Source organism: Sceloporus undulatus, chromosome 3 (assembly GCF_019175285.1).
Source record: "Sceloporus undulatus isolate JIND9_A2432 ecotype Alabama chromosome 3, SceUnd_v1.1, whole genome shotgun sequence".
In the NCBI taxonomy this organism is placed as follows: Eukaryota; Metazoa; Chordata; class Lepidosauria; order Squamata; family Phrynosomatidae; genus Sceloporus; species Sceloporus undulatus.
The window spans coordinates 172186198-172210393 of record NC_056524.1 but is presented as its reverse complement, the minus strand read 5'-3'; the positions used below and the strand labels follow the sequence as shown (position 1 = coordinate 172210393).

The 24196-nt window shown below is 41.3% G+C and overlaps 2 protein-coding genes across 6 annotated transcripts in view; both read right to left on the bottom strand.

The window, feature by feature from the left end:
• Positions 1-13917, bottom strand: part of LOC121924792 (microsomal triglyceride transfer protein large subunit-like) — a 32517-nt gene extending 18600 nt beyond the window's left edge. The window contains exons 1-8 of the mRNA XM_042456209.1: positions 13740-13917; positions 8755-8942; positions 7531-7662; positions 6337-6444; positions 5331-5447; positions 3818-3957; positions 1366-1516; positions 217-374 (exon numbers count right to left, since the gene is read on the bottom strand). Of these exons, the coding sequence (XP_042312143.1) occupies positions 217-374; positions 1366-1516; positions 3818-3957; positions 5331-5447; positions 6337-6444; positions 7531-7662; positions 8755-8942; positions 13740-13806 (1061 nt within the window). The 5' untranslated portion in view covers positions 13807-13917. The remainder of the gene's footprint in view (positions 1-216; positions 375-1365; positions 1517-3817; positions 3958-5330; positions 5448-6336; positions 6445-7530; positions 7663-8754; positions 8943-13739) is intronic.
• A 2371-nt stretch (positions 13918-16288) lies between these two features.
• TBATA (thymus, brain and testes associated) overlaps positions 16289-24196 on the bottom strand; it is a 33755-nt gene continuing 25847 nt past the window's right edge. For 4 of the 5 annotated variants that reach the window (XM_042456051.1, XM_042456055.1, XM_042456056.1 and 1 more), the window contains 4 exons: positions 23587-23752; positions 21952-22004; positions 17408-17516; positions 16289-17287 (listed from right to left, as the gene is read on the bottom strand). In XM_042456051.1, coding sequence (XP_042311985.1) covers positions 17437-17516; positions 21952-22004; positions 23587-23752 — 299 coding nt within the window. In that variant the 3' untranslated portion in view covers positions 16289-17287; positions 17408-17436. The remainder of the gene's footprint in view (positions 17288-17407; positions 17517-21951; positions 22005-23586; positions 23753-24196) is intronic. The other variant, XM_042456053.1, reaches the window with a different exon arrangement.

The following is a 24196-nucleotide window of genomic DNA, read 5'->3' as shown; positions in this document are numbered from 1 at the left end:
GTAGTAGTGTTCCTCAGAGTACTATTAGAATTGGAAGCAATTTGCATTTCTCCAGATGTTCTCCAGATCTGTTGTACTGCAGTCTCCATTGTCCCTTGACCAGCTTGGCATGTGAATTAGAATCAGAGAATGTAGCATATTGATGCATGAAGTAAGCAATAATTTTCAGGAACTCAAGAGAGAGAAATGCTAATTTATTTCAGTCTGTTTACTTACACCATGCTCTCTGGGGCTTCCTTCAAGAGCAGTAGGATATCCCTCTTCTTGGCATTACGCAGCATCTGGACCAACTTGCAAAAATGCCAAGTTGTTGATGCCTTGGAGAGGTCCATTTTACGTTTCTTTTTAGAATCTGTTTTCAAATAGGTTCTGAGCTGACAATAATAACAGTGACAGCAATAAACACATAAACATTCATCATGAGAGCAATCAATTTGTGCAAAGTTTTTAGGAACATAGGATGGCAGCATGTGTGGATATATTTATATATTTGGTCGTTGTTGTATGCCTTCAAGTCTTTCCTGACTTATGGCGACCCTAAGGCAAACCTATCATGGGGTTTCTTAGCAAATTTATTCAGAGGGGGTTTGCTATTGCCATCCTCTGAGGCTGAGAGTGTATGACTTGCTCAAATGAACAATATAATTAGACGTATTTTGTTTTTTGTATATAAAAGTACAGTTGTAGGACAGAATTTGAAGCAGACACAGCATTCTGTTCTCTTCATGTTGGTCAGGACACAAAGTTTTGTGACACTCCAATAATATTAAAGAGTTGGTAATTTGAGAACTTGCCCTCAAGAATGGACAATTACAAAAGCAGGAAATGGAATCAGATGGTGTTAGACTGCAAGTTTCAGCAATCCTCTCCATTGGTTATGCTGCCCTGGGTTGAAGGGGCTTGCAATTCAGCAACAAGTGGAGGGTCACATGATGATCACCCCTGTTATTTAAAAAGGTCTTGAAGACTCCATAGAATAGTACAGTATATCTTTTCAGTGACTCTTCCTTCCTCTCGTTTTTTAGTTATTTTTGAACCATAAAATATCGCTTAGGGAAAGTGAAGAATCCAACTCCAAAGTCTGCCATTCTCTTTCATCCAACTTTCATCCCCCCAACACAAGCCTTTTCTTCCTCTTTTCATCACTAAAATACCTCTAAGTAAATAATTCTTGTACTGTACTTCCACCTTATAGTTAGCACATTAGTTAGTTCAACTTTTCCAAGCCCGCCAGTGTCCTCTAGATATGTTGGACTATACCTTATGCCTTATGCCAGTACACCTGACTGAAAATAATGCGTGTCATACCAGAACACATCAGGAGGCTGCCAGGTGGCCTTATACAAAATGGTTCTTCCTACTCACTTTTGGGCATGTGGTACATATCCTCTTGGTGGGTTCACTAGCTATATGAATGAGCTGAGGTTTTTCCAGCACAGCCGCAAGAGCATCCTGAAGACTCTTCCCAGGTAATTCTTTTGATCCAGGCTTTTGAGTCACAAGTTCAAGATGTTGCCTGTAGAGAGAAAGGAGCTTGGAAATAAGATGTCCCCTTTGATACCACCCTTGTTTAAGAAGAGTATGCTAGATCAGACCAAAGGCCTATCTAGTCCACCATTTTGTTCATACTGTGGGCAATCAGTTACTTATGGGAACCTGCCTCAGTTGGACAAGAGCACAACTGTACCCTTCCTCCGATACTCCCCAGCAACTGATACACAGAAGCATCCTTCCTCCAGTATCAGATGAGATATAGCCAGTATCAGAATAATTAGTTGCCATTGACAACCTCATTCTGTATTAATTTATCACATCTCCCTTCAATGGTTGGTAGCCACCACTACACCTAGTGGCAGTAGATTCCACATTTTAACTATATGCTCTGTGAACTACATGCTCTGTGAAGAAGCACGTAGTTATTAATTGTAACTGATGATATATTGGCCCGTTACAGACGGGCACGAAAGTACGCGCAGAGCGCATACTAGGGTTAGAAAGGGGCGGTGCTTCCGCACCCCCTAACCCTAGTGCGCGCTCTGTGTGCACAAAATGGCAGCGGCCGTTCCGCACAGCCGCCGCCATGAGGACGTCACGACCGCGCCGCCTCTATATGGGGCGGCGCGGACGTGATGTCCTCGCTCTGCGCCAGGGCGCATAATGCGCCCTTTCCGCGGAGCAAGAAGGAGCTCCATTTCGGAGCTCCTTCCTGGTTTGGTCCGCTGGGCGCAGCGTTCAGACGGCTGCGCCCAGCGGACGCAAAGGAGAAAGGGGCCAAGCGGCCCCTTTCTCCTCCTCCCTGCCGCCGCGGGGTGTCCTTGGGGCTTGAAGCCCCAGGGACACCCCTTTTCAGGCTGCGGGGAAGGGGCCTTTTGCCACTTCCCCACAGCCCGAAAAGCGGCAGATCAGGGCCTCAGTGGCTGCCGCTCTGGATATTGAGGCCCCGATACACTGGGGAAAGGGGCGAGTACAGCACGCCCCAAAGAGGCGGTCTGTAACCCGCCATTGTACTATGACATGGGTCATACAGTGTTATTGTGTGTGAATCGCTTTGATTTGAAGGAAAAGTGGTATATAAATAAAAGTTTATTATTATTTATTATTAAGTACTTTCATTTGTGCTCTATCTTTGCCATTCCGCTTCAGAGGATGATTGTAAGTTTGAGAACTTTGACAGAAAAGGGGGAAAAAAACCACTACCTATCTACTTCCTCTGCCATGAGCAATGTTATACACCTCTATCATATCTCCTCTTACACATTGTTTTCCTAAGGAATATGTTTAGTCAATATTTTTGGTTGCCCTTTTCTATATTTGTCCCAGCATGATACAATATCATTTTTTAAAGTGTGGCAATTAGAACTGTACAGAGCATTCTGGATGTATTTGTGCCATTGATTTATACAAGGGCAGTATGACATTGGCAGTTTTATGTGTAATTCCTTTTGTCATTATGCTGAACATGAATTTGATTGACTGCAGACTCAGTCAATATTTTCATCAAGCTGTCTATCACAGGCCCAAGATCCCTATCTTGGTCAGTCACTGCCAGCCAAGATCCCACCAGTAGCTATGTAAAGATGCAATATTTTTTGCACTGGAATGCTTTCCATACTTCCAATACTTCCAGTCCTTTCCGATACTTCAGATCTCATTTGCCGTTCTCCCAGTCTGAAGAGCTCCTTTTAGAAAGCTCCTTCTCTGAAACCGAGTGATCTCCCAAACTGCTACCTCCATCTTGTACCTAATTGTGCAAGGATCCACACTCAAAAACTGAGTTCACTATGTATATTGTCACTATATACCAATGCTGAGGAATATATAGCCCTCCAGATGTTGTTGCACTGCAGCTCCCATTATTTGTCACTACTAGCTATGCTAGCTAGGGCTGCCCTTTCAACTATTTTTGGAGGACACACTAACCTTATACCTGCTATATAAGATATAGGTGAAATTTTTGTTATCTTTTCAGTCATGAAAATATGAGTATGACAGAGGACTGATGAGAAGGCCTTCTGAAATAATTACTGACACTAATTAGCTGCCATTCTACTGCATTTCCCCATGAGTTGTATATTTCTCCTTCTGCTTCGGGCCTCATTTCAAGAAAAATAACACTACAGAGATCTCAGTTTTCTAATCTCTATCAAGATGGAGCAATGTACCTTCCTTAACATGTCAGTCTACTCAATGAACCAGGGCTTTTCCATGACAGAGTGTGGAAAAGGTTCTTTTTTGGACATTAGCTCCTAGTGAGGGTTGGGGAACTTTGTGAACTGTCATTTGAAAATATAACTTCCCAGTTCTACTGAGAACTAACCTAGAGGTGATGTTAACTCCAACAGCAGACTTCAGGGTGAGCGAGATGGTGTGACTTTCCTCAGACAATGCAGTCTTGATGAGACTTCCTTCCACAGAGTAATGGGTTTTACTTGTGGGTTGCCACAGGACTCCAAAAATCTGTACAAAGATGAGAAATATTGCCACAATGGATGCTGGCTCTGCTAGTGAAGCTTCTAGGGAAGAACTCCATGCTCAGAGTCATGTATTATAAGTTACAGTATATTATTGTTCTGAATTTGCTACTTGACTGCTAGCACTGTGTGTGGTGTTAAAAGGTCAGTGACCAAGATACGCCAGAAACCTCCTTTGCGAGGAGGATGGCATCTTAGTGGCCCAGAATGGTTAACTGATGCTTCTTTGCTAGGAGATCATTGCAAGAAGTCCTCAAGAGGTGATAGGAAAGTGAGTCATTCCCTCTCTTAGTACAAGCCAAGGCTAATATGTGTTTGGAACAGAGAGAAAAAGTGAGCCAGAGGCTTATCATTGCACATAATAAGGCCATTCTTACTATTAGGGATGGTGAGATGACTATTTCTGGCAACAGTTGTTGGATGTCAGCTGTGTCAGTCTCCTGGTGAGTCTTCATGAATTTCCAACTATTGCATTGTATCCACACCCAGGATTGCAGGCTATTGCAACCCAACATGGCACATTTTGTATGCAGAAAATACTGGTTTTAAATTCAGTTTATGATCCTAACTTGTCTGGGTGCTACAATCCCTACTGCCAGACAACACAATAAGCCATTATTTTCCAATTGATGTTACTCTTTTGTGTGAAGTCAGGAACAAAGCAGGAGCAAAGTGGTTACACAGAGCTCATACCCATAATGCCTTATCTAGAGCTTAGAAGCAATGAATTAAAAATAATGGGAAAACATGCAACAAATCACATTTTTAAAGGAACACAATGAAGTCACATTTTAAAAGGAAATAAATGAACATTTGTCTTGTTGTTATGTGCTTTCAAGTCATTTCCAACTTATGGCAAACCTATCATGGAATTTTCTTGGCAGGATTTGTTCAAAGGAGGTTTGCCATTGCCTTCCCCTGAGGCTGAGAGAGTGTGATTAGCCCAAGATCACCCAGTAGGTTTCATGAATGAGCAGGGAATAGAACCCTGGTGTCCAGAGTTGTAGTCCAACACTCAAACCACTATGTCACGCTGGCTCATGCTTCTTAAGGGTATTTTAAGGCATATATATATATATATATATATATCCATCCTAAGAGTATTTTTAAGTACTAAAAAGTATTGGAAAAATAATGAGAAATCTAATGTGGAATTTTCTCATTGTTACAACAAGTGAGGTCAATCACATACTTTAAAAGCACCATGTCAAGTAATAGGAATGCATTACTTTTTCAAAGGAAAAGATCTGGGTTTATTGAGTTAGGATTTTTGTCATAAAGTGGCATGAGGAGGCAGTGGCCTTTCTGAAAACAGTAGGAGGAACATTTGAAAAGAAAGAAAAAGACAATTTGACTTGCTTTGTTGATGGAATGGAATCCAAATGTTGCTCTTGTGCAGCTATGCAGGTCTTTTGTCTTCAGAACAGAATCCTCAGAGATTGTGTATGTAACTTTACAGCTCCCAGAAATATCCTCCTAAGCAATATAAATGGGAGTGCTATAAGCAGAATATCGTACATGAAACATTAGCCCAATATATAGATAGCTCTCTGGTTCTGATTATTCTTTATGCCCTCTGTTGGATCAGATGTCCAGGCCTGTCTGCTGCAGTTTCCACACTGACCGTTGTTATAAATGGGATTTGGGTGGGCTGAATTTATTTTAAAATGCACTCTCTTCCAATATTCTTAAAATATCACGAATTCTACATAAAATGCAGAATTGCTCTATATTGATTTTGTGAGAATTAAAAGGATTTGTTCCTTAATTTAACAAAATTAAAATGCGGGGGATACAAGAGCACAACTGACTAATCAGAAAAGCTGGGATAGAATAAAATCAGCTCATGTATTGGACTTAATTGTGGGTCTTTTTTTGAAGGCCCATTTTTAGGAGATTATAAATGTGCTGGGTATAGCACAGGTGTATCAGTAACCAGGGTACCAGGTACTATAGTATTTTTCGTCAAAACTGGTGAAATTACGCATTGTACCCAGCAGAGTGGTGGTAAATTCTGAAGCATGGGGACTTATCATGACAATCTCTGTAGCCATATACCAAAGGTGTGTCCAAAAAGGCAAGCAGTGGTGTTGATCCATACCAGCAAATCAGTTCTAGCAGTTTTCTTTAAGAGCTCTTCTTTTTGCAAAACTAATGCAAATTGTCCCATGAAAATACTTTACATTACAACATGGATTACTCATAATATTTCTGGGGAAAGTCACCCCATAGCTCCTTTGAGCACTGCAGCTAAATTCAGAGGAAAATCTGAAGAGATGTTCAGACAATGCCATAATCCTTGCTGAGAAAATGTCCTGGTGCTTCAACCCTGTGAGTCCTGGCTCTACTACATCATTGTTTATACCTCAGTCACTGTCCCAGAGTGTGTCTGCAACTGGAAGAGGCTGATAAGGCCTCGCCTCACTTCCATAGTCAAGGGACTTCCAGCTTTGTCTATATAGATGCCTTCAACCTACAATGAGAAACAAGATTTTAGGGAGGACGAGAATATCAATGAATGTGAGGATAGAGTAACAAAAGTCTGAAGGAAGAGGTATATGGTGGGTATAGATGTCTGGATATGTTTTATTGGACTTGTTTCCCCTTCCCCATGTGCTTTAATGATCTGACACTGAAACAATAGCATTAAGCAGATGGTGGGGGAGCCTGTTGACTGTTGTTTTGAGATTCTCACAATCCAGAGTACCTCCACATCTATAAGAGAGGCTCTGAATATGGGTTTTGGGGCAAGCTGACCAACTGAAACCACTGCCTGCCCCTGTGCTGTTTGAAGGGAAGCAAAAGACTCATCAGCAGTCATTTTTACTTCCTCCTGGATCTTCAATGGTTAGAGTACAGAAGTGTCTTGTATATTGCTATCAGTAGAGGAAAAGAAGAAAAGCTGTGCATGATCAGACCCATGACATATTTGGTCGAGCACCCTGTTTGCAAAGGGACCAAGTAGATGCCTGTGTAGGATCAAATCCCACACTCTCTGGTTCTTGAGTGGAAAGGCCTAATTCTATAGTAATTTTATTTAATAAATTCAATCACTTCTTTTTGTCATCCTTGCTTGGTCAGGGAGTCTCCCTTTGTTGCACACGATGTTCCTTATTCTTGTTGGAACTTTTGGCCAAAGACTCAAATCTGTTTGTTACCTTTCTATCCAGATTCAGTGCTCAATCCAGATCCATGTCCTATTCAGGGGAGATAGTAGGACTATAGTAATATCTTAGTATATTGTATCACATAGTGATTGGAGACTTCTGCATCAGTGGACCAGTGAATCTTCTCTGGGTTATAGTCCAAAATTTTGAGGAGATTTCCAGGGTCCTATCTAATATGAAAACCCTCCACTGCAAATGTTCCCACTAGCCTACAAAAATTAGCATTACTGTGCATGGAAAATGACTCCCAAAGTGCAGTTAATGATAAATACTCAAAACTTTCTAGTCCAAAGGTTGTTGGCAACTCTGGTTGGACCTGAAAAGCTGGAGAGAAAACAAGCATATAAGAATGCCTTGAACAGCATTGTGTGAGTGAGAAAATATTGACATACCTTTCCGTTATTCAAGTGAAGGAATACTGGCTGCTGGAGTTCTTTAGTCGTCATTGTAGCTTTGGCAGATTGGGCCTTGGTAGCATTCTGGCTCTTCTCTCCCAGGTTATCATGGACTTGTAAATCATGAATCTTTCCCCCCAAACGGGCAAAAGAAAATAGGAATATTTCATTCTTATGCACAGTATGCTTGTGGACACTTTACAACTTTGGTCAGTTGGCCTTAAGGGAGACATCATGGTACATATTTTCATTCTGTTTCACATTTTCTACTGTCCAAGAACCCCTTTACAAACACAGTGTATAATGTAGAGTCCCTCACATCACCCTGGTGAAGGAAGGGGTGCTATGTTTATAAACTTCCAACGTAAAGTAATCAATGATTTCTTTATATCCAAAGTTAATTTTCTAAGCTCTACCAGCACCTGAAACAAAAATTTGGTTCAGTTCTAACCAGAGTACACCCACTGGATCAATGGGAACTTGATAAATAGCTTGGGCCAACTAGCCAAGACATCAGAAAAGATAGAGGGGCAGGCATGCGGAAAGAGCCACGGCAGCAGAAAAGAGGCAGGTGCCAGCAGAAGCAGGACCCTCCCTTCAGTGGGAAGAGAGTCCAACCAGGTGTCACCCCTCCTCTCAGGTGTCACCCAGGGAGATCCTCACCCCCCTGCATCCCCCAGTGACACCACTATATAGAGTATAAAAGAGAAAAAGGAGGGGAATAGAATGATACTTTTTTGTTTCTATATGTCTCAGACTTAAAAAGAAATCCATTTGAAAGTGGAAATAAAATGTTGTGTTAAATAAATGAATGCAGACACTCTTTGCTCAATGAGGGCAAATTGTAAAAGTCAGGTCAATTGCACAAATAATTGCACACATTCAGAAAATGTGTAAAGAAATTGTGTGTGGATTTCAGTGCAGGAGGCAAACATAAAAAACTTTGTAGCTTGGTATGCAAAGACAAGAAGAAAATACAAGTGGAATGTGGAGAAATTCAGTGGGAGCAAAGCTGAGAAATTTTCACATCCTTTCTTTCAGAATACAGAGTAATAAGCAATATTTGTGTGACTTTGAAAGTTAGGATTTTGCAAATGTGTAGAGGAAAGGCTGTTTGCTTTGGTTTATCTAGTGATCCAGAGGTAATTGGATGGAATATACAAATGGAACAGAGCACCAGTATCTTTCCCAAGACTTAAAAGCAATACAAATGTCATTGACCTGGACTTGGAGAAGCTGTTGGCCTCCATCGTTTGGAAGCGTCCACAAGAGGTGCACATCCACCAAAGCTTCTGCTCGCATCTTGCTTCCTTGTAAAGATGGCCTCGACAAGGGACTTAGCTGGCTGTCCAGTGTGTATTTGTACTGATATAGAATTCCTGGCTGGAAAGAAGGTGTTCCCAGGTTTTCTGCAAAAAGTGCCACATTGGCATAACATGAAAAAATTCCATCAGCTATTGAGCTACAAGAGCTACTCAATGTGAGAACAATAGATTGACTTTGTTGGAAGCACTGGGCCCCGTAGTCATGTCCAGCTCCTTTGTCTTTTCACTAATTTGATCCATACATCACTAGATTCACACATCAATAGAGTAGTGAGGCTTGATCCCATGTCAATATCAACCTTTTGCCATGTTAACTACACTGAGCAAACAATCTGTTCTCATGGTACTATCATTATCTGGACAGAAGTAGGAGAACACAATGCTGGCATCAGTGGAAGTTGCTAACTTCCATATCAGGGGTACATTGAATCTAGTCTAGGATTTATTGCACATTAAAAAAAAAATCCCTCCAAATTGCTGAACCTAGATAGAAATAGGGTTTCACCCCTCGGATAAGTCCTTTGAAATCTGAAATAAAATATGAAGCCAGAGAAGGTTCATCACATCTCTGAGATGGTAGCTGCTGACTGCGACTGGGTTGCTTACCAAAAAAAACAACTGAATTAGGGCAGGTCATATCTGATCAGTGTGACAGAAACGTTGATTTGTAGTTGTTGTAATGTGCCTTCAGGGTCAACTTTGACTTATTTATGGTGACCACATGATAGGAGTTTCTTGGCAAGATTTATGCAGAGGAATCTTGACACTGACTTTCTCTTAGGCAGAGTGGGTGTGACTTACTCAAAGGTCTCCATGGCTGAGTAAGATCTGCCAGACTCTTAGTCCAACACTCAAACCACAACCATAGTAGCTCTCTTTGATCCTATTATTTTAATAAAATATTAGAGATAAATCATGTTAATGTACATATTTTCTTCCATATATAAAAGATAGCAGTTAGAAATGAATGCTATAAAGTTTCTTCTTAAGAAATACTCATAGGTTCATGACTGATACTGATAGCCATTTGGCAATCCTGATACTAAACATGTTTTCTTGGAAGTAAATCCCATGAACTTCAGTGGGATTTACTTCCAGTTATGTATGTTTAGGGTAGCCATCTTAGAACAAATCATAGGCACAATCCAGTGGAGGTTAAGGACTTTCAATCACATTGAAATCACATCCTCCCAGAAATAAGTTCCACAGAGTTCAGTGAGTGAACATAAGACTGGAGACAAAATATCAGTGGGAAGGATTTTGTTTCCAATCTTATGTTCACTCACTGAACTCTGTGGAACTCATTTCTGGGAGGATGTATATAGGATATTACATTTGCACAGCAAATGCTGAACTGTTCCAGTGTAATCAGTGGGCACTAAATGTGCTTCACTCTTTGATTTCGATCACAGCTTTTTAATTTCTCCAGTTGTTGTGAGGCAATTTTGTTCAAACCAACTCTTTATAAACAAGATGCCTAATTGCCTTTAACTATACCAGTGTGGTGTAGTAGTTTGAGTGTTGGATGATGGCTCTTGAGAGCAAGGTTCAAATCCCTGCTTTGGACAAGTCATACTCTCTCAGCCTCAGGAGGAGGCAATGGCAAACCTCAGCTGAACAAATTTTGCCAAGAAAGTAGGTTTGCCTTAGGGTTGCAGTAAGTCAGAAAAGGCACACAACAACAACAAGGTCAACTTGTCAGTTGTGCGATTCAGGTTTTTAAAAAAGAAACCTCCTTATCATTCTGAATTTGTAGAATTTGAAGAAATTTGTGAATTTCAGTAACATTTTTTTAAAACAACAACAAACTGAAATGAAATTCTCTCTTATTTGCACAGTCCAAATCCAACAGATATAGCTGTTGATGCATGGAAAGACCAAGTGCCCCTGCCTTCTACAAATGTTAGAGATGAGGAGCCTATTAAAGAGAGAGAGAGAGATGGCAACGCTAATTCTGCACAAGGATTCAAATCCAGGCTTTTTGCAGCTAAGTGTCTGAAGGTCTCTGGCTGGCTGAACAAACAGGATAGTTTCACTTTCTCCTATTTTTTAAAAAAAATCTCCAATACCTTCTCTCTCAAATGCCAAAGCATTTGCAAATTTTGCAAATCAAAACCAAACTGAAGTGAAATTTTCACTCATTGTTACAAATAATAATGGAATGTTTCAATATGTTATTTCATTAAACAATGCTATTTTGTGTGTAACATGCCATGTGAAAAGTCATAGTAACCCACTATTTCAAGTTTATAACCTAAATCAAGCAGAGGCTCTTCCAAAAGCCCACGTCAGACATGGGGATGATTTAAACACGAGATATAGAATGTGTCTTATTTGCATCAGCTATTTTGTGGCTATCAACAGTAAGTTGACATTTAATTATTTTCTGTGTCTTATATTTCCCGTGATCCCTTACTGTCAGGAAGTTCCTCCTAATGTTGAGGTGGAATCTCTTTTCCTGGAGCTTGCATCCATTGCTCCGGGTCCTAGTCTCTGGAGCAGCAGAAAACAAGCTTGCTCCCTCCTCAATATGACATCCCTTCAAATATTTAAACAGGGCTATCATATCACCTCTTAACCTTCTTTTTTCCAGGCTAAACATCCCCAGCTTGCTAAGGCGTTCCTCGTAGGGCAAGGTTTCCAGACCCTTCACCATTTTAGTCGCCCTCCTTTGGACATGCTCCAGTTTCTCAATGTCCTTTTTTAATTGTGGCGCCCAGAACTGGACACAATATTCCAGGTGGGGCCTGACCAGAGCAGAATATAGTGGCACTATGACTTCCCTGAATCTAGACACTATACTTCTATTGATGCAGCCTAAAATCGCATTGGCCTTGTTAGCTGCCGCATCGCACTGTTGACTCATGTTCAACTTGTGTTCTACTTGGACTCCTAGATCCCTTTCACATGTTGTCTCCTTAAGCCAGGTGTCCCCCATCCTATATCTGTGCATTTCATTTTTTTGCCCTAAGTGCAGTACTTTACATTTCTCCGTGTTGAAGTTCATTTTGTTAGCTGTGGCCCAGCTTTCTAGTCTATTCAGGTCATTTTGAATTTTGATCCTGTCCTCTGGAGTATTAGCTATTCCTCCTAATTTGGTGTCATATGCAAACTTGATAAGTATTCCCCCAATTTTTTCCTCCAAGTCACTGATAAAGATGTTGAACAGTATTGGGCCCAGGACAGAGCCCTGTGGGACCCCACTGGTCACTTCTCTCCAGGATGAAAAGGTGCCATTGTTGAGCACCCTTTGGGTTTGTCCGGTCAACCAATTACAAATCCACGTAACAGTTGCCTTGTCTAGCCCACATTTTACAAGCTTGTTTGCAAGAATGTCATGGGGAACTCTGTCAAAGGCCTTACTGAAATCAAGATATACTATATCCACAGCATTCCCTTCATCTACCAAGCTGGTAATTTTATCAAAGAAAGAGATCAGATTTTATCAAAGAAAGAGATCCCAGGGCTGGCTTACCTATACAGGCAACATAGGCAGTTGCCTAGGGCGCAAAAAATTTAGGGGCGGCACTGCACTTGCTTGGAGTGCATGCGTGCAGCCCCAGACAAATGCCTGGGCGCCCTTCACTCTCCTCCTGAGCAGCAAAGCCAGGAGGAGAGCGAAGGGCACCCTGGCACTTGCCTGGGGCTGTGTGGCGCACGCTCCAAGCAAGCGCCCTTCGCTCTCCTCCTGGCTTTGCTGCTCAGGAGGAGAGTGAAGGCCGCCCTTGTGCTTGCCTGGGGCTGTGTGCACGCACGCTCCAAGCAAGTGCCATTTGCTCTCCTCCTGGCTTTGTTGCTTAGGGCGCTCTTCGCTCTCCTCCTGGCTTTGCTGCTCTTTGCAAGGAGCAAAGAGCAGCAAAGCCAGGAGGAGAACAAAGGGCCATTTTCATAGCTTTGCTGCTCTTTGTGCCTTGCAAAGAGCAGCAAAGCCAGGAACAGCACCAGGGGAGAGCGAAGGACGTTTGCCTGGGGCTAAAATGATGCAGATAGTTTTGTGCGATATTTATTTAGCCTTCTCTGTTGTGGTTGTTGCTCTTGTGTGCCTCCAAGTCATTTCCACTTTCTGGCGACCTCATCTTGGGGTTTTCTTGGCAAGATTTCTTCAGAGGGGGTTTGCCCTTGTCATCCTCTAAAGCTGAGAGAGTGTGACTTGACCAAGGTCACCCAGTGGGTTTGCATGGCTCAGCCAGGATTTGAACCCTGGTCTCAGAGAATGTTCCAATGCTCAGAATGCTCCAAGGCTTCCTTGCATATGCTGTTGCTTTTCCGTCTCTTTTTTTGTCCCCAATGAATTAGTAGTTGTGAATTTGGGTCTTGGGAGTTGTGCTGATAGGCATGTCAAAATGTCCTCCATTTTGAGCATGACTGAGAAACATGAAATATATTGTTTTTTATTGATGTGTTTGGCTTTTAGCTGGTTGTGTCCTCCATTTTTCTTAAACATCCTACAATCTATCCTAAATTTTGTCCTACATTGTGTCCTAAATTTTCCCTACACTTTGAGGGGCTATGGGGGGGTGCCAAAATATTTCTTGCCTAGGGTGGCCAAATACCCTGCGTGATCCCAGAAAGCAAGAGATACTTCCATTTTCAGGGAAAGCCAAGTTCTGAATCCTGTGCAATCTAAAAGAGAAAGCTGTTTCCAGACATTTCCTTTGTCATTTACTTCCCATGCCAATAAAAGAGAAGGGAATCTTAGCCCTTTCAGGCTATCTCTCTTTGGACTGCTGCTTTGGAAGTACTGTTTTAAACATCCCAGAAAGGCAATACGTCACTGGCATTAGAGGACTTTGCACAAAGTAAGTTACAAAACCCTTGCATCTATAAGATACTTTCAGATTTCACATCCTTCCCCAAATACAAGTGCTCCGCATTTCTTACCTTTGGCTGCAATGGGGAAGAAAAAGAAAAGCACCCAGCAGTATCCTGATGCTGCCTTCCAGTTCATAGTGACGACTGGGTGTGTAACTCTAAATGCATTGATGGATAGACAATCCAGGAAGAACGGTGCAGAGAAATGAAAGAAAACTCTGAGTTCAGATTTGGAAGGTCATGTGGACAGCCCTGACTTGCTTCCTATCTCCAAATTATACATCAGAGAGAAAGCAAATGATTAATCTGCACCAGGAGAGAGGGGGAAGAAAAAAAAAACACACACCAGAGAATGGATTGTCTAGCCAAAGCCCGAAGACCAAGTAATGTTTCTCCAAATCATATTATGAAGTGGAGCAGACCAGCCTTTGGAATTTGCTTGTGTGTACTTCATGCCACCACCTTCTTTTTCATGAATAGACTCTTTTTTACTCTCTGCTCATCAGCCATATCTGTGAGAAAGTACTTGAATCCCCCTCCCCAGCTTCTTCTTCCTCTTCCAAAGGGAATTTGACATGGAAACTACCCAAGTTGCATGAGGGTGTGTGTCTGTCTTTTTATCAGTTTCAACTGAGCGGCTCACTGTTCTGCCTGAGATCAAGTTACTTTAGGGGAAGTTTGACAGGAAAAGAAAAGGCAGGGCTTTGTCAATGAACTCAAGGAAAACGCTCATCATTCTAGCACTACAAAGCCAACCAGATAAAAAACATTTTAGCTACTGTGTCTAATGCATTGAATTGTTTTGGAAGAAATAATCTGGAACGGCAGGATGCAAGATTTGGAGAAGAGTGTGCAGTGTTTAAACAAACTGGCAGACAGTGATAGATTTAATGAATTTGGTGAGCTGTCAAATATCTGTCAACTGTTAGGTGTTTTCCCAACATAGGAGGAACAATCCCTTTTATAAAAAGGAGGAAGGACGGGGGAGAAAAGAAAATACAGCCTGTACTGCATCTGAAGAAGTGAGTTTAGATGAATGAAATATGCGAAAATAAAAACCAGTTGGTTTTAAAGGTGCTGCTACATTTCTTCTTTCTTCTCCCTCCACTCTTCTTTTTATGCAGAAGCACAGCTATTTTGAGGAACCCATTTTAAGTAACAGCCTTCCCACATTACTGAGAACTGGGCCAAAGTGTAATCGCTTTTCAGCTTTGACACCTTACTTCAGCTTTCCACTTCAAGGTGTTGGGATGTGTGTAGGAAGAAGTCTGTGTGTCACAGATGTTTCATTGTATTTATTTAAAGGAGAATTTTAGATGTTTTACAAGTGATATATGCCTTTGAAACCTGCAAACAATACAAACATCTTGAAGCAGTTCAATTGAGGATAACAGCTGCAGCCCTTCATAAAAGTAGAAGGAAGAGGGTGCTGGTATCTGGTAATGTGCAGATTGCTTAGATTCTGCCATGAATCAACAAGTTCTGAAAGATTCACTAATATATAGAGCTTTTAAAGAAGTATGGAAAGCACTTAAAGAAGTAAATGTTTACAGTTTACAACAATATCATTTGAATTAAAATTAGACAAACCTTTTGTGTCATTCTTATAAAGTACACATAAAACAAAAAGCCACAGAACATATAATAAGAAAATCTTGGTTTCTGTCTATGTTTTGATATATTTATTTGCTTTATAGCTCATCTATAGCCCCCCCTTCATCCACCATCTTGAGGGGAAGAGAGGCAGGCTAGCTCCAACAGGCCTGCCTGGAAGAAGAAGAGCCCTCCCTCCCGTCCATCTGCCTTGGTCCAGGCCTCAGAGGGAGAGAAGAACTGCTGGACCTGATCTCCTCCCCCCCCTCACCATTCCCTTCTCCTTTTGTGTCGTGTCTTTTAGATTGTAAGCCTGCGGGCAGGGAACCGTCTATTATCCCCTCTGTTGTAAACCGCTCGGATTCCCAGTGATTGGGCGGTATATAAATAAATCCTATTATTATTATTATCTTTTCTCCAAAGAGGCAATGTGGTATACATGTTCCTCTCTCCGTTTCATCCACACAACAACCCTGTAAGGTAAGGTAGATTGAAAGCTAGTGACTGGCCCAATTTCACCCAGTGAACTTCATGACTGAGCTCCAAAATATACTGCAGAAATTATCCAGTTTGACACCACTTTAACTGGCCTAGCTTAATGCTAGGGAATTCTGGGAACTATAGTTTTGTGAGACATACAGCCTTCTTTGTTAGGGACCTCTTGTACTACAGTAAACTACGGCGGGTTACAGACTGCCATTTAGGACGCGCTCTGCGCGTCCTAGGATTAGGAAGGGGCGTGCTAGGGTTAGGAAGGGTTGCCCCTTCCTAACCGGCCCTGTTTCCAACACGCGCGGGGCGCGTCCTAAATGGCAGCGCCCATCCACATGGGCGCTGCCATTTTTACGTCGTGGACGCTGTGCGTCCAGACGTGGCGCGGCGGAAGTGACACTGCAAGTGCGCGCCTCACGGCGCCACTTCCAGGGCCCAAAAAGGAGCACCATTTCGGCGCTCCTTTTTCGCTGCGCCCGGAAGCCTCGCGGTCTGGCCGCTGGGGCTTCCCGCTGCAGCTAATGGCGGCAGTGGGAGAACGGCCGCTTGAGGGCGGTCTGTAACGCGCCAACAATTCCCAAGAATCCCTAGCACTGAGCCAGGGCAATTAAAGTGGTCTCATACTGGATTATTTCCGCAGTGTGCATTGGACTTGAGTAAGGATTTGAGTTTTGGGCTCCTCTGTCCTACTCCAACATTCTTTATTCTACACCACACTCCTCTTCCAACCCTCTGCAGCAGAGTGACTTCTTTAGTTCTCTTGCCTAACTGCAGACTACTGAGAGCACATGGACCCTCAACTGAAAGAGATCATAGCCTTGGCCCTATGCCTTGCGATACACACTCTTGGAATACATTCAAGTTCACATACAGTCATCCCTACACATTTGCAGGTTAAACATTCATAGATTTCATTAGTCACATATTACTGTATTTGCCCTTGTCACTAAAACGAATATTCTCTCAAGGCATTTGTAGGTCCTCCAGCACAAGTCAACGTCTGGTGGAAGCTGACCACAGAATAGCACTGTAGGAACTACAGATGCCTGTTTTTTTTAAAAAAAAGCAAGCTAATATTCATGTTTTTTTCACTTTGCAGGGGGCACACCCCAACCCCTAAGACAGTTGAGGGTCAAATATATTTCCTCATATAGATCCCCCCAAAACACTGGAAAGGTAACAGGCATACTTTGATATGCAATAAAGCCCACATACCTACCTAAAAGACTGCATATTTAATCACTATCCACTATCGAATCACTTCAAAGTTTATTTGCTGAGCTTTGAGTCATCCCACAATAGGGATTTTGTCATCAGTGATGTGTCTACTAGATTTAATACACAGTATGATGCATCCTTGACAGTTCGCATCAAATGCTAAAATGGAATAGGAGCAGATAGCAGAGTCATATCTTTTCAAGAATTTCAGAGGGTGTCTTCATGTTACTGTTGTACCACAGATGATGATGATGATGATATTTATTTATATCTTGCCTTTCTCCCCAAACTTGGGACTCAAGGTGTCTTGCAATCTAAAAACACACACAATACAGTTTTTTAAAAAATACAAAAAGTGAACATTAAAATGAGATTAAACTATTGACAATATTAAAATGATTTAAATAAAACAACACTTAAAAAAGATAAAATACCATGATGGTGGCAGGACCAAGATGGTTTTCTAATTAGTTCGAGCTGGTTGGTTTTGCTTTTCATTTGTGTCTGAGTGGAGCTGGAGAATTTCTGCAGTGCCGATAAGCACTAAAAAGTAAAGCATATTTCAAATGAGACAAGTTTGGTTAATTCAGGACTGGGAAACTTCTGGCCCTCCAGTTCCCATGAGCCCCAGACATCATGGCCAGTTATTAAAAATGAGGCAAGGATTGTTATGAATGATGCAATCCAACAATATCTGGAAGGCTGCTACAACCTTGGGTCAATTCATAATCTAGTATTAAAATTAGTGGTTGATTTGTAACCACATTTTCTTAATCAATGAGAATAGATCAACTTGTTGCCCGAAGCATAATTCAGTATCACAGAGGTACACTAATTAACTTTAGGTAACAAAGGCCCAGTACATACTGCCCCAAAGGGACGGCCTGCACCCGCCCATTTTCACGGTGGATTGGGGCCAGGGCAGCTTCATCGGCAGCCGTGCGGCCCCAATCCGGCGTTTTTTTGGTCCACGGAGAAGCAGCAAAATACCGCTTCTCCATGGCCCGGAAAAGGGGTGTCCTTGGAGCTTCATGCCCCTGGACATCCCGGTGTTAAAGAGGAGAAAGGGGCAGCCCCTTTCTCCTCAGTATTGTTCCCGTGGCCATGCAGTTGCCGCGGGAACCATCCGCTCCCCAAAAGGAGCTCCATTTCGGAGCTCCTTGCCGCGATGCTGCCAGGCTGCCATAAGCTGCCTGGGGTGGGGTTGGTAGGTAGAGATTGAATAAATGTGCAAACATCATAGCAGGGAGCTGAGTATGTTACTACTGCAAAACTGAACCATACTTGCTCATTGAGGCCTCTATGGCCATTAAGCTAGCTTGTTCTCTTCAGATGTATTGGAAGGCTCTTTCTCACTACCATTCAGGCTTGTGTTCATGGAATTGGAGGGATGGCGGTGGTGGCAATGCCTCCATCGTAAGTTGGGAAGCAAAGTGACTCATTTTTTTGGTTGCCCTACGTACTCTGTGTTGTGGTTTGTAGCTACAGTTCTGTTATATTAGAAAGCAGAAGAAAGGGCAGTAAATGATCCAGTGGGAGACACTACAACCCATATTTACTGCTGCGGGATTGACACATACCCAGTCAATTCAACCACAGAACAACAGCAAGATATCACATCATCATTCAATGCAGGGTTGGGGTCCTAGTTGTTTAAAAATATGGCACGTTGAGAAAAAAATCTAGCCATGTTCACCTTACTCCACCCCAGCCCTTAAAGGAACCATGTGACTTGTTTGCTTTCTCCACTTCTACTTATGAAATATATCAATTAAATCCCTATGAGGATAGATCTGGTTGCTTCTGAGCAGAAGAAAGCAAACAGAAACTTGTTCAAGTCAAAGATCACTTTGATAAATCTGGAGACTTGGAGGATGTCCCACAGCATTATTTACCCCCCCCCCCCCAGGGATGCAGATCATTAAAAGCTTGGCTTCATGCAGGTTATGGCATGTTCCTTTTCAGAAATCCAGGATATGGCCTTGTCATCCTCTTTGTAACTGTAAGTCACACTGATGTCAATATGAATAACAACGTGGAATCATTAGTTATCTAAATGCCCAGTGTCTATGTAACACTATCCTCTCCAGCTGTATAAGCACAGAAATCTAGTAGCTCGATGTCAGCTTTGACATTTTTATCTGTTGTTGTGCGCCTTGAAGTTGTTTTTGACCTATGGTGACCCTAAGATGAACCTATCATGGAGTTTTCTTGGCAAGATTTGCTCAGAGCTGGTTGCCATTGCCTGTCCCTGAGGCTGAGAGCATGTTACTTGTCCTAGATAACCTAGTGGGTTTTCATGGCCAAGCTGGAATCAAACCTTGGTCTCCAGAATTGTAGTTCAACATTCAAATCATCATAATCACACTGGCTCTCATTATATATATATAAAAAGCTAATTTTTTAGATGTTTTGCTTGGTTGCAAAGACAGGATTCAAATGTGCATGGGAAAGGCTTAAAACCAGGGATGGCCCAAGGCAATGGTGCTTCCTACTGCACCGTGTACTGAAGCCAACTGGATTGGCAGTTTAAACTGTTTTCATCACTGGTGAAGAACCAGCATCCTCTAAGGCACCTGAAGAAAAAAAAGGCTCTCTTAACAGGTGCAGAGCTAGCTGCTCAACATCTGCCTTTCTCCTCCAACATCTTGCTATCACCTCTGAGCACCTGTCACTGAAGTGATTGCCTCACTCTGCCTAATGGTAGGGCCAGTCTTTCCTAGAGAAGCCAAAGAAGGTGGTGATAAGCTGCGAACTTGTGATCATATAAGTGACTACATGGTTGCAATATACATAAAAAATAATGGCATCCAATATTTTGGGCACATGTACCACAAACCAAACAGAATGTTTGGAACCACACCTCATTGGAAACTACTGGAATACAAATATAAATCACCTCCTTCACTTTACAGAACCACATAAATTCAACCTAGAGAATGAGAAAATTGAAATAGTTAAAGAGTTCCCATTTGTTGTTGTTAGCTGTCCCAGAGTTGACTCTGGCTCATGGAGACCCTGTGGATGAGACATGTCCAAGAATCCCTATCCTCCATTTCCTTGCCCAGATCCTGCAATCTCTTGCCCATAACCCCCCTGATCAAATCTATCCATCTGGTTTATGGTCTTCCTCTCTTTCTTCTACCCTCTACCTTTCATAGCATTATTGTTTTTTTCTAGTGATGATCTGTGCCTTCTCATTGTGTGGCCAAAGTATGATAGTCTCAATTTGATCATCTTAGCTTCCAAGGAATGCTCTGGTCTGATCTGTTCAAGAACCCATTGTTTGTCTTCTTGGCTGTCCATGGTATCCTAAGTACTCTTCTCCAGCACCACATTTGAATGAACATTGATCAAAGTGGAGAGTGTAGTCAAGAAATCAGAGGAAGACTAGGAATGGGAAGGGCAACTATGAAGGAATTAAACAAGATAATAAAGAAAAAAGATATACAATTGAACAGTAAAGTTTGAATTGTCTAAGCCATTGTATTCCCCATCACCATGTATGGATGTGAGAACTGGACAGGGAAGATAAGAGGAAAATCAACTCATTTGAGATGTGGTGTTGGAGAAAAGAGCTGTGGATAACGCAGATGGCCAAAAAGACAAACAAATGGGTCCTTGAGAAGAGCAAGTCCAAAATTTCCCTGGAAGCCATGATGATCAGACTGAGGCTGTCATACTTTGGCCACATCATGAGGAGGCAAGACTCATTAGAAAAAACAATAATCCTAGGAAAGGTGGAGAGCAGTTAGAAAGAGAGGAAGACCGCATGCCAGGTGGATGGACTCAAATCAGGGAGGTCATGGGCCTGACATTACAGGATCTAAGTAAAGCAGCTGAGGATAGTGAGTCTTGTAGATGTCTTATCCACAGGGTTACCATGAATAAGGATTGATTCGAGGGCAGCTAACAACAACAACAACAACAACAACAACAACAAGAAACACTTTACAGTGTTTTTTTCTAGTCTGTGAAGCTAAGGTAAAGGCAATACTGGAGCACAAGGAAGGCAGGCCTGATGAAAGAATGCCATGGCCAGAATCATGGACTTGTCTGTTTCTGTTCCTTCCACAAGTGTCAGTTATGACACTTATTATCACAGAACAATGATCTCACACTCCTAAAAACACATATAGATGGGCACAATTATTCTTAATTTCAGTGCAACTTCCTTTCAAGTAACACTGTATAGACTCATACGTGATACTGACGTCCCTTATACGGGAGGCTAGGTTGGCTCCCTCCCTGCTCTCCTTTCTCTAGCAGGCAAAACCTTTTCTTTTCAAGCAAGCTTTTAATATGCAATTGCTCTCAGGGAAGTATCTTATTGGAGTTTTTCCCACTGATATGATTTAATGGTTTTATATTTTTAACAATATATTTAAGGATTTTACATATTTGAATGTTATATTAATGTGCTTTAATTTGAAATTGTACTGTTTTGTTGTTATTGTTGTTTTAAGCATCTTTTGTGAGTCACCTTTGGTCCAATTTGAGAGAAAGGCAGTATTTAACTAAAATAAATAAATAAAACATTTAGTCACATTACACGTTGGAAGCTGAATGCCATAGTCTTGTGCTGCCCTTGGCTCATTTTGAGTTAAGTGTTTTGATTTTCTACTTAAAATTTAAGTTTTAATTTTGTACTTAAGATGGTAGGGATAACTGAATGATAGCTTTCAGTTCTTTCCATCAGCTGTGGCAGGAATATTAATGGGCATGATTTATGATACCTGTATATTGCCTTAGATATCAAAAGGAGTGAACCTCTGAATATTAGTTACTTGAGAACATCAGAAAAATGGTGTTGTTGCACTCAGGTCCTACCTAGGGACTTCCCACAGGCATCTGGTGGTAAACTAAAATACTGGATTAGATAAACATTAGGTTTAATCCAGCATGATACTTTTTATGTTCTTAATTAACAGCATTTCCCACATGAATGAAGGTATACTATATTCAATAGTATTATTACCTGGTTTCTCTTCCTCTGGGATACACTCCTGCTTTTGTGTTGCCACAAACACTCTGTAACAAAATAAACCAATGGTGACATTCTAGAACGAGAAGGAGGATCAGCAACAGCAAACATCTGCATTTTGAGGAACAAAGAAATTATGAAAATAAAGGACTGGTAACATCTGCTGTTTGAAGAACTACAAATCTGCATCATTAACATTGCACAAGGGTGAGAACATGTGGACTTCTGGATATTGTTAGATTTCAACTCTCATCAATTCTAGACAGCAAAGAAGGATGATGGGAGTTATAGTCTGGAAGGATGTACATTGTCTATCACTAGGCATAGCATTTTTAATGTTCAGTGGGAGCATTACTGATACCAGTGAGAGTTTATTTGTCCAAGGACTGTAGACCAAGTATATAAGTATTATATTGCTTATCTTACAGACAAACACAGGAATCCTGGCACCAAATCTTTAGTATGTTTGTTTAAATTTCAGGCCATACAAAAGGAAATGTAAAAGAGGGAAAAAAGTCAATGAATAAATGAATGATTGAATGACACAGCTGATGCAACTGAACACTAAATGCATATGATCAAAAAATCAGGTATATGCTTCTTGTTCTTTGTTGTTAATTGCCCTTAAGTTGACCTCAACTCATGGCAACCCTGTGGATGAGACATCTCCAAGATCCCCTGTCTTCCACTGCTCTGCTCAGGTCCTGCAGATTCTTCTCTGATGGAATCCAACTATCTGGCATGTGGTCTTTCTCTCTTTCTACTGCCCTCTACCTTTCCCAGCATCATTGTCTTTTCTAGTGATTCATGCATTCTCATGATGTGGCCAAAATACAACAGCCTCATTTTAGTCATCCTGAGCTTGGGCTTAATCTTAATAATTTTATTGCAAAATGCAAATATGCAAAGAGTTATTGGGCAATTAATGCCCACTGAAATTAATGCGTCCTGACATAGCTATATTTTTTGCTAATGACTACAAAGGAAATATTCACTTGCAAAAATATTTAACAACAACAACAAAATCCTTCACTGCCAATATTTCACAAGAACAAACCATTAACTGCAGCTAGAAACTAAGCTCTTTTGAAACTACAATCTCAGGCATTATAGCCTTTTGGCTCTATATACTTGAATTTTGTAGAAACTTATAGTGTTCAGTTACACACACTATGTGATTCTGAGCATTCTTATCAAAGTTCAGACTTCCATTAAGGCTGCTAACTCCACAAAGGCCTTTGAGATTTGTGACCAATTGTTCCTGCAGCACCTCTGAGATCTAGAGTCATAGTGGTTTGATAGTGCCCAGAACTTGCAGATGTCACGTTTTTGTACTACTACTTACAGAATCAGCCAGTCACAATGGATGTGGTATTTTGGGAGCTGTAATTATGATTTATTTTCACTTGCCCCCCAAAGGCTAGGGAACATTTGCTAAGAGTACATCATACCACTGATCTAAAAAATCATAATAATGTATCTATGCGGAAACTCTTTTTGCATTGTTCTATGCATCTCCAAAGTTTGTCATTTTCTATAATCTGAATACCAAAAAAAAAAATTATTATTTTATAAAAAAAAAAAAACAAAAAAAAAAAAAAAGCCTTTTAGTAAACATTAAAAGAGGACCTATTTGAGTGATTCCTCCCAAAGCTGTGTAGTCTGGAGGTGAAGTCTGAGGCATTTGGGGATAAATGTGCTGGAAGTCTCACTTCCATGTTTGTAGCCAATTCCTGGGACTCAAGATGGAGGTTGGCTGTGGCAATCTGCAGGAATCCCATGACAAGATCCTTATCTGTAGGGAGTGAAAATCAAGGATTTTATGAATTGTAAGGTCTCGCCTGCAAAGTTTTAGTATAAAACAATTAGAATCATATCTACTGTAGTTATCTTATTTCTTTGCCTGCATCTTTATATACAGTCGGCCTTCTATATCCACCTATTCTTTTCCATGCATTCAACCATCCATAGCTTGAACACACACACACACACACACACACACTCCAAAAAGCAAACCTTGATTTTGCCATTTTAGAAAAGGGACACCATTTTACTATGCTACTGTATTTAATGGGACTTAAGCATTCATGGATTTTGGTATCCACAGGGTGTCCTGGAGCAAAACCCCAGCGGATAATAAGGGCCCATTGTATAACTAGAATTTACCCAAACACAATATTATTTCTGTGTGCAATGATCAGTTTGCAAACAAACCCTAAGGAATTATCCACATACAATT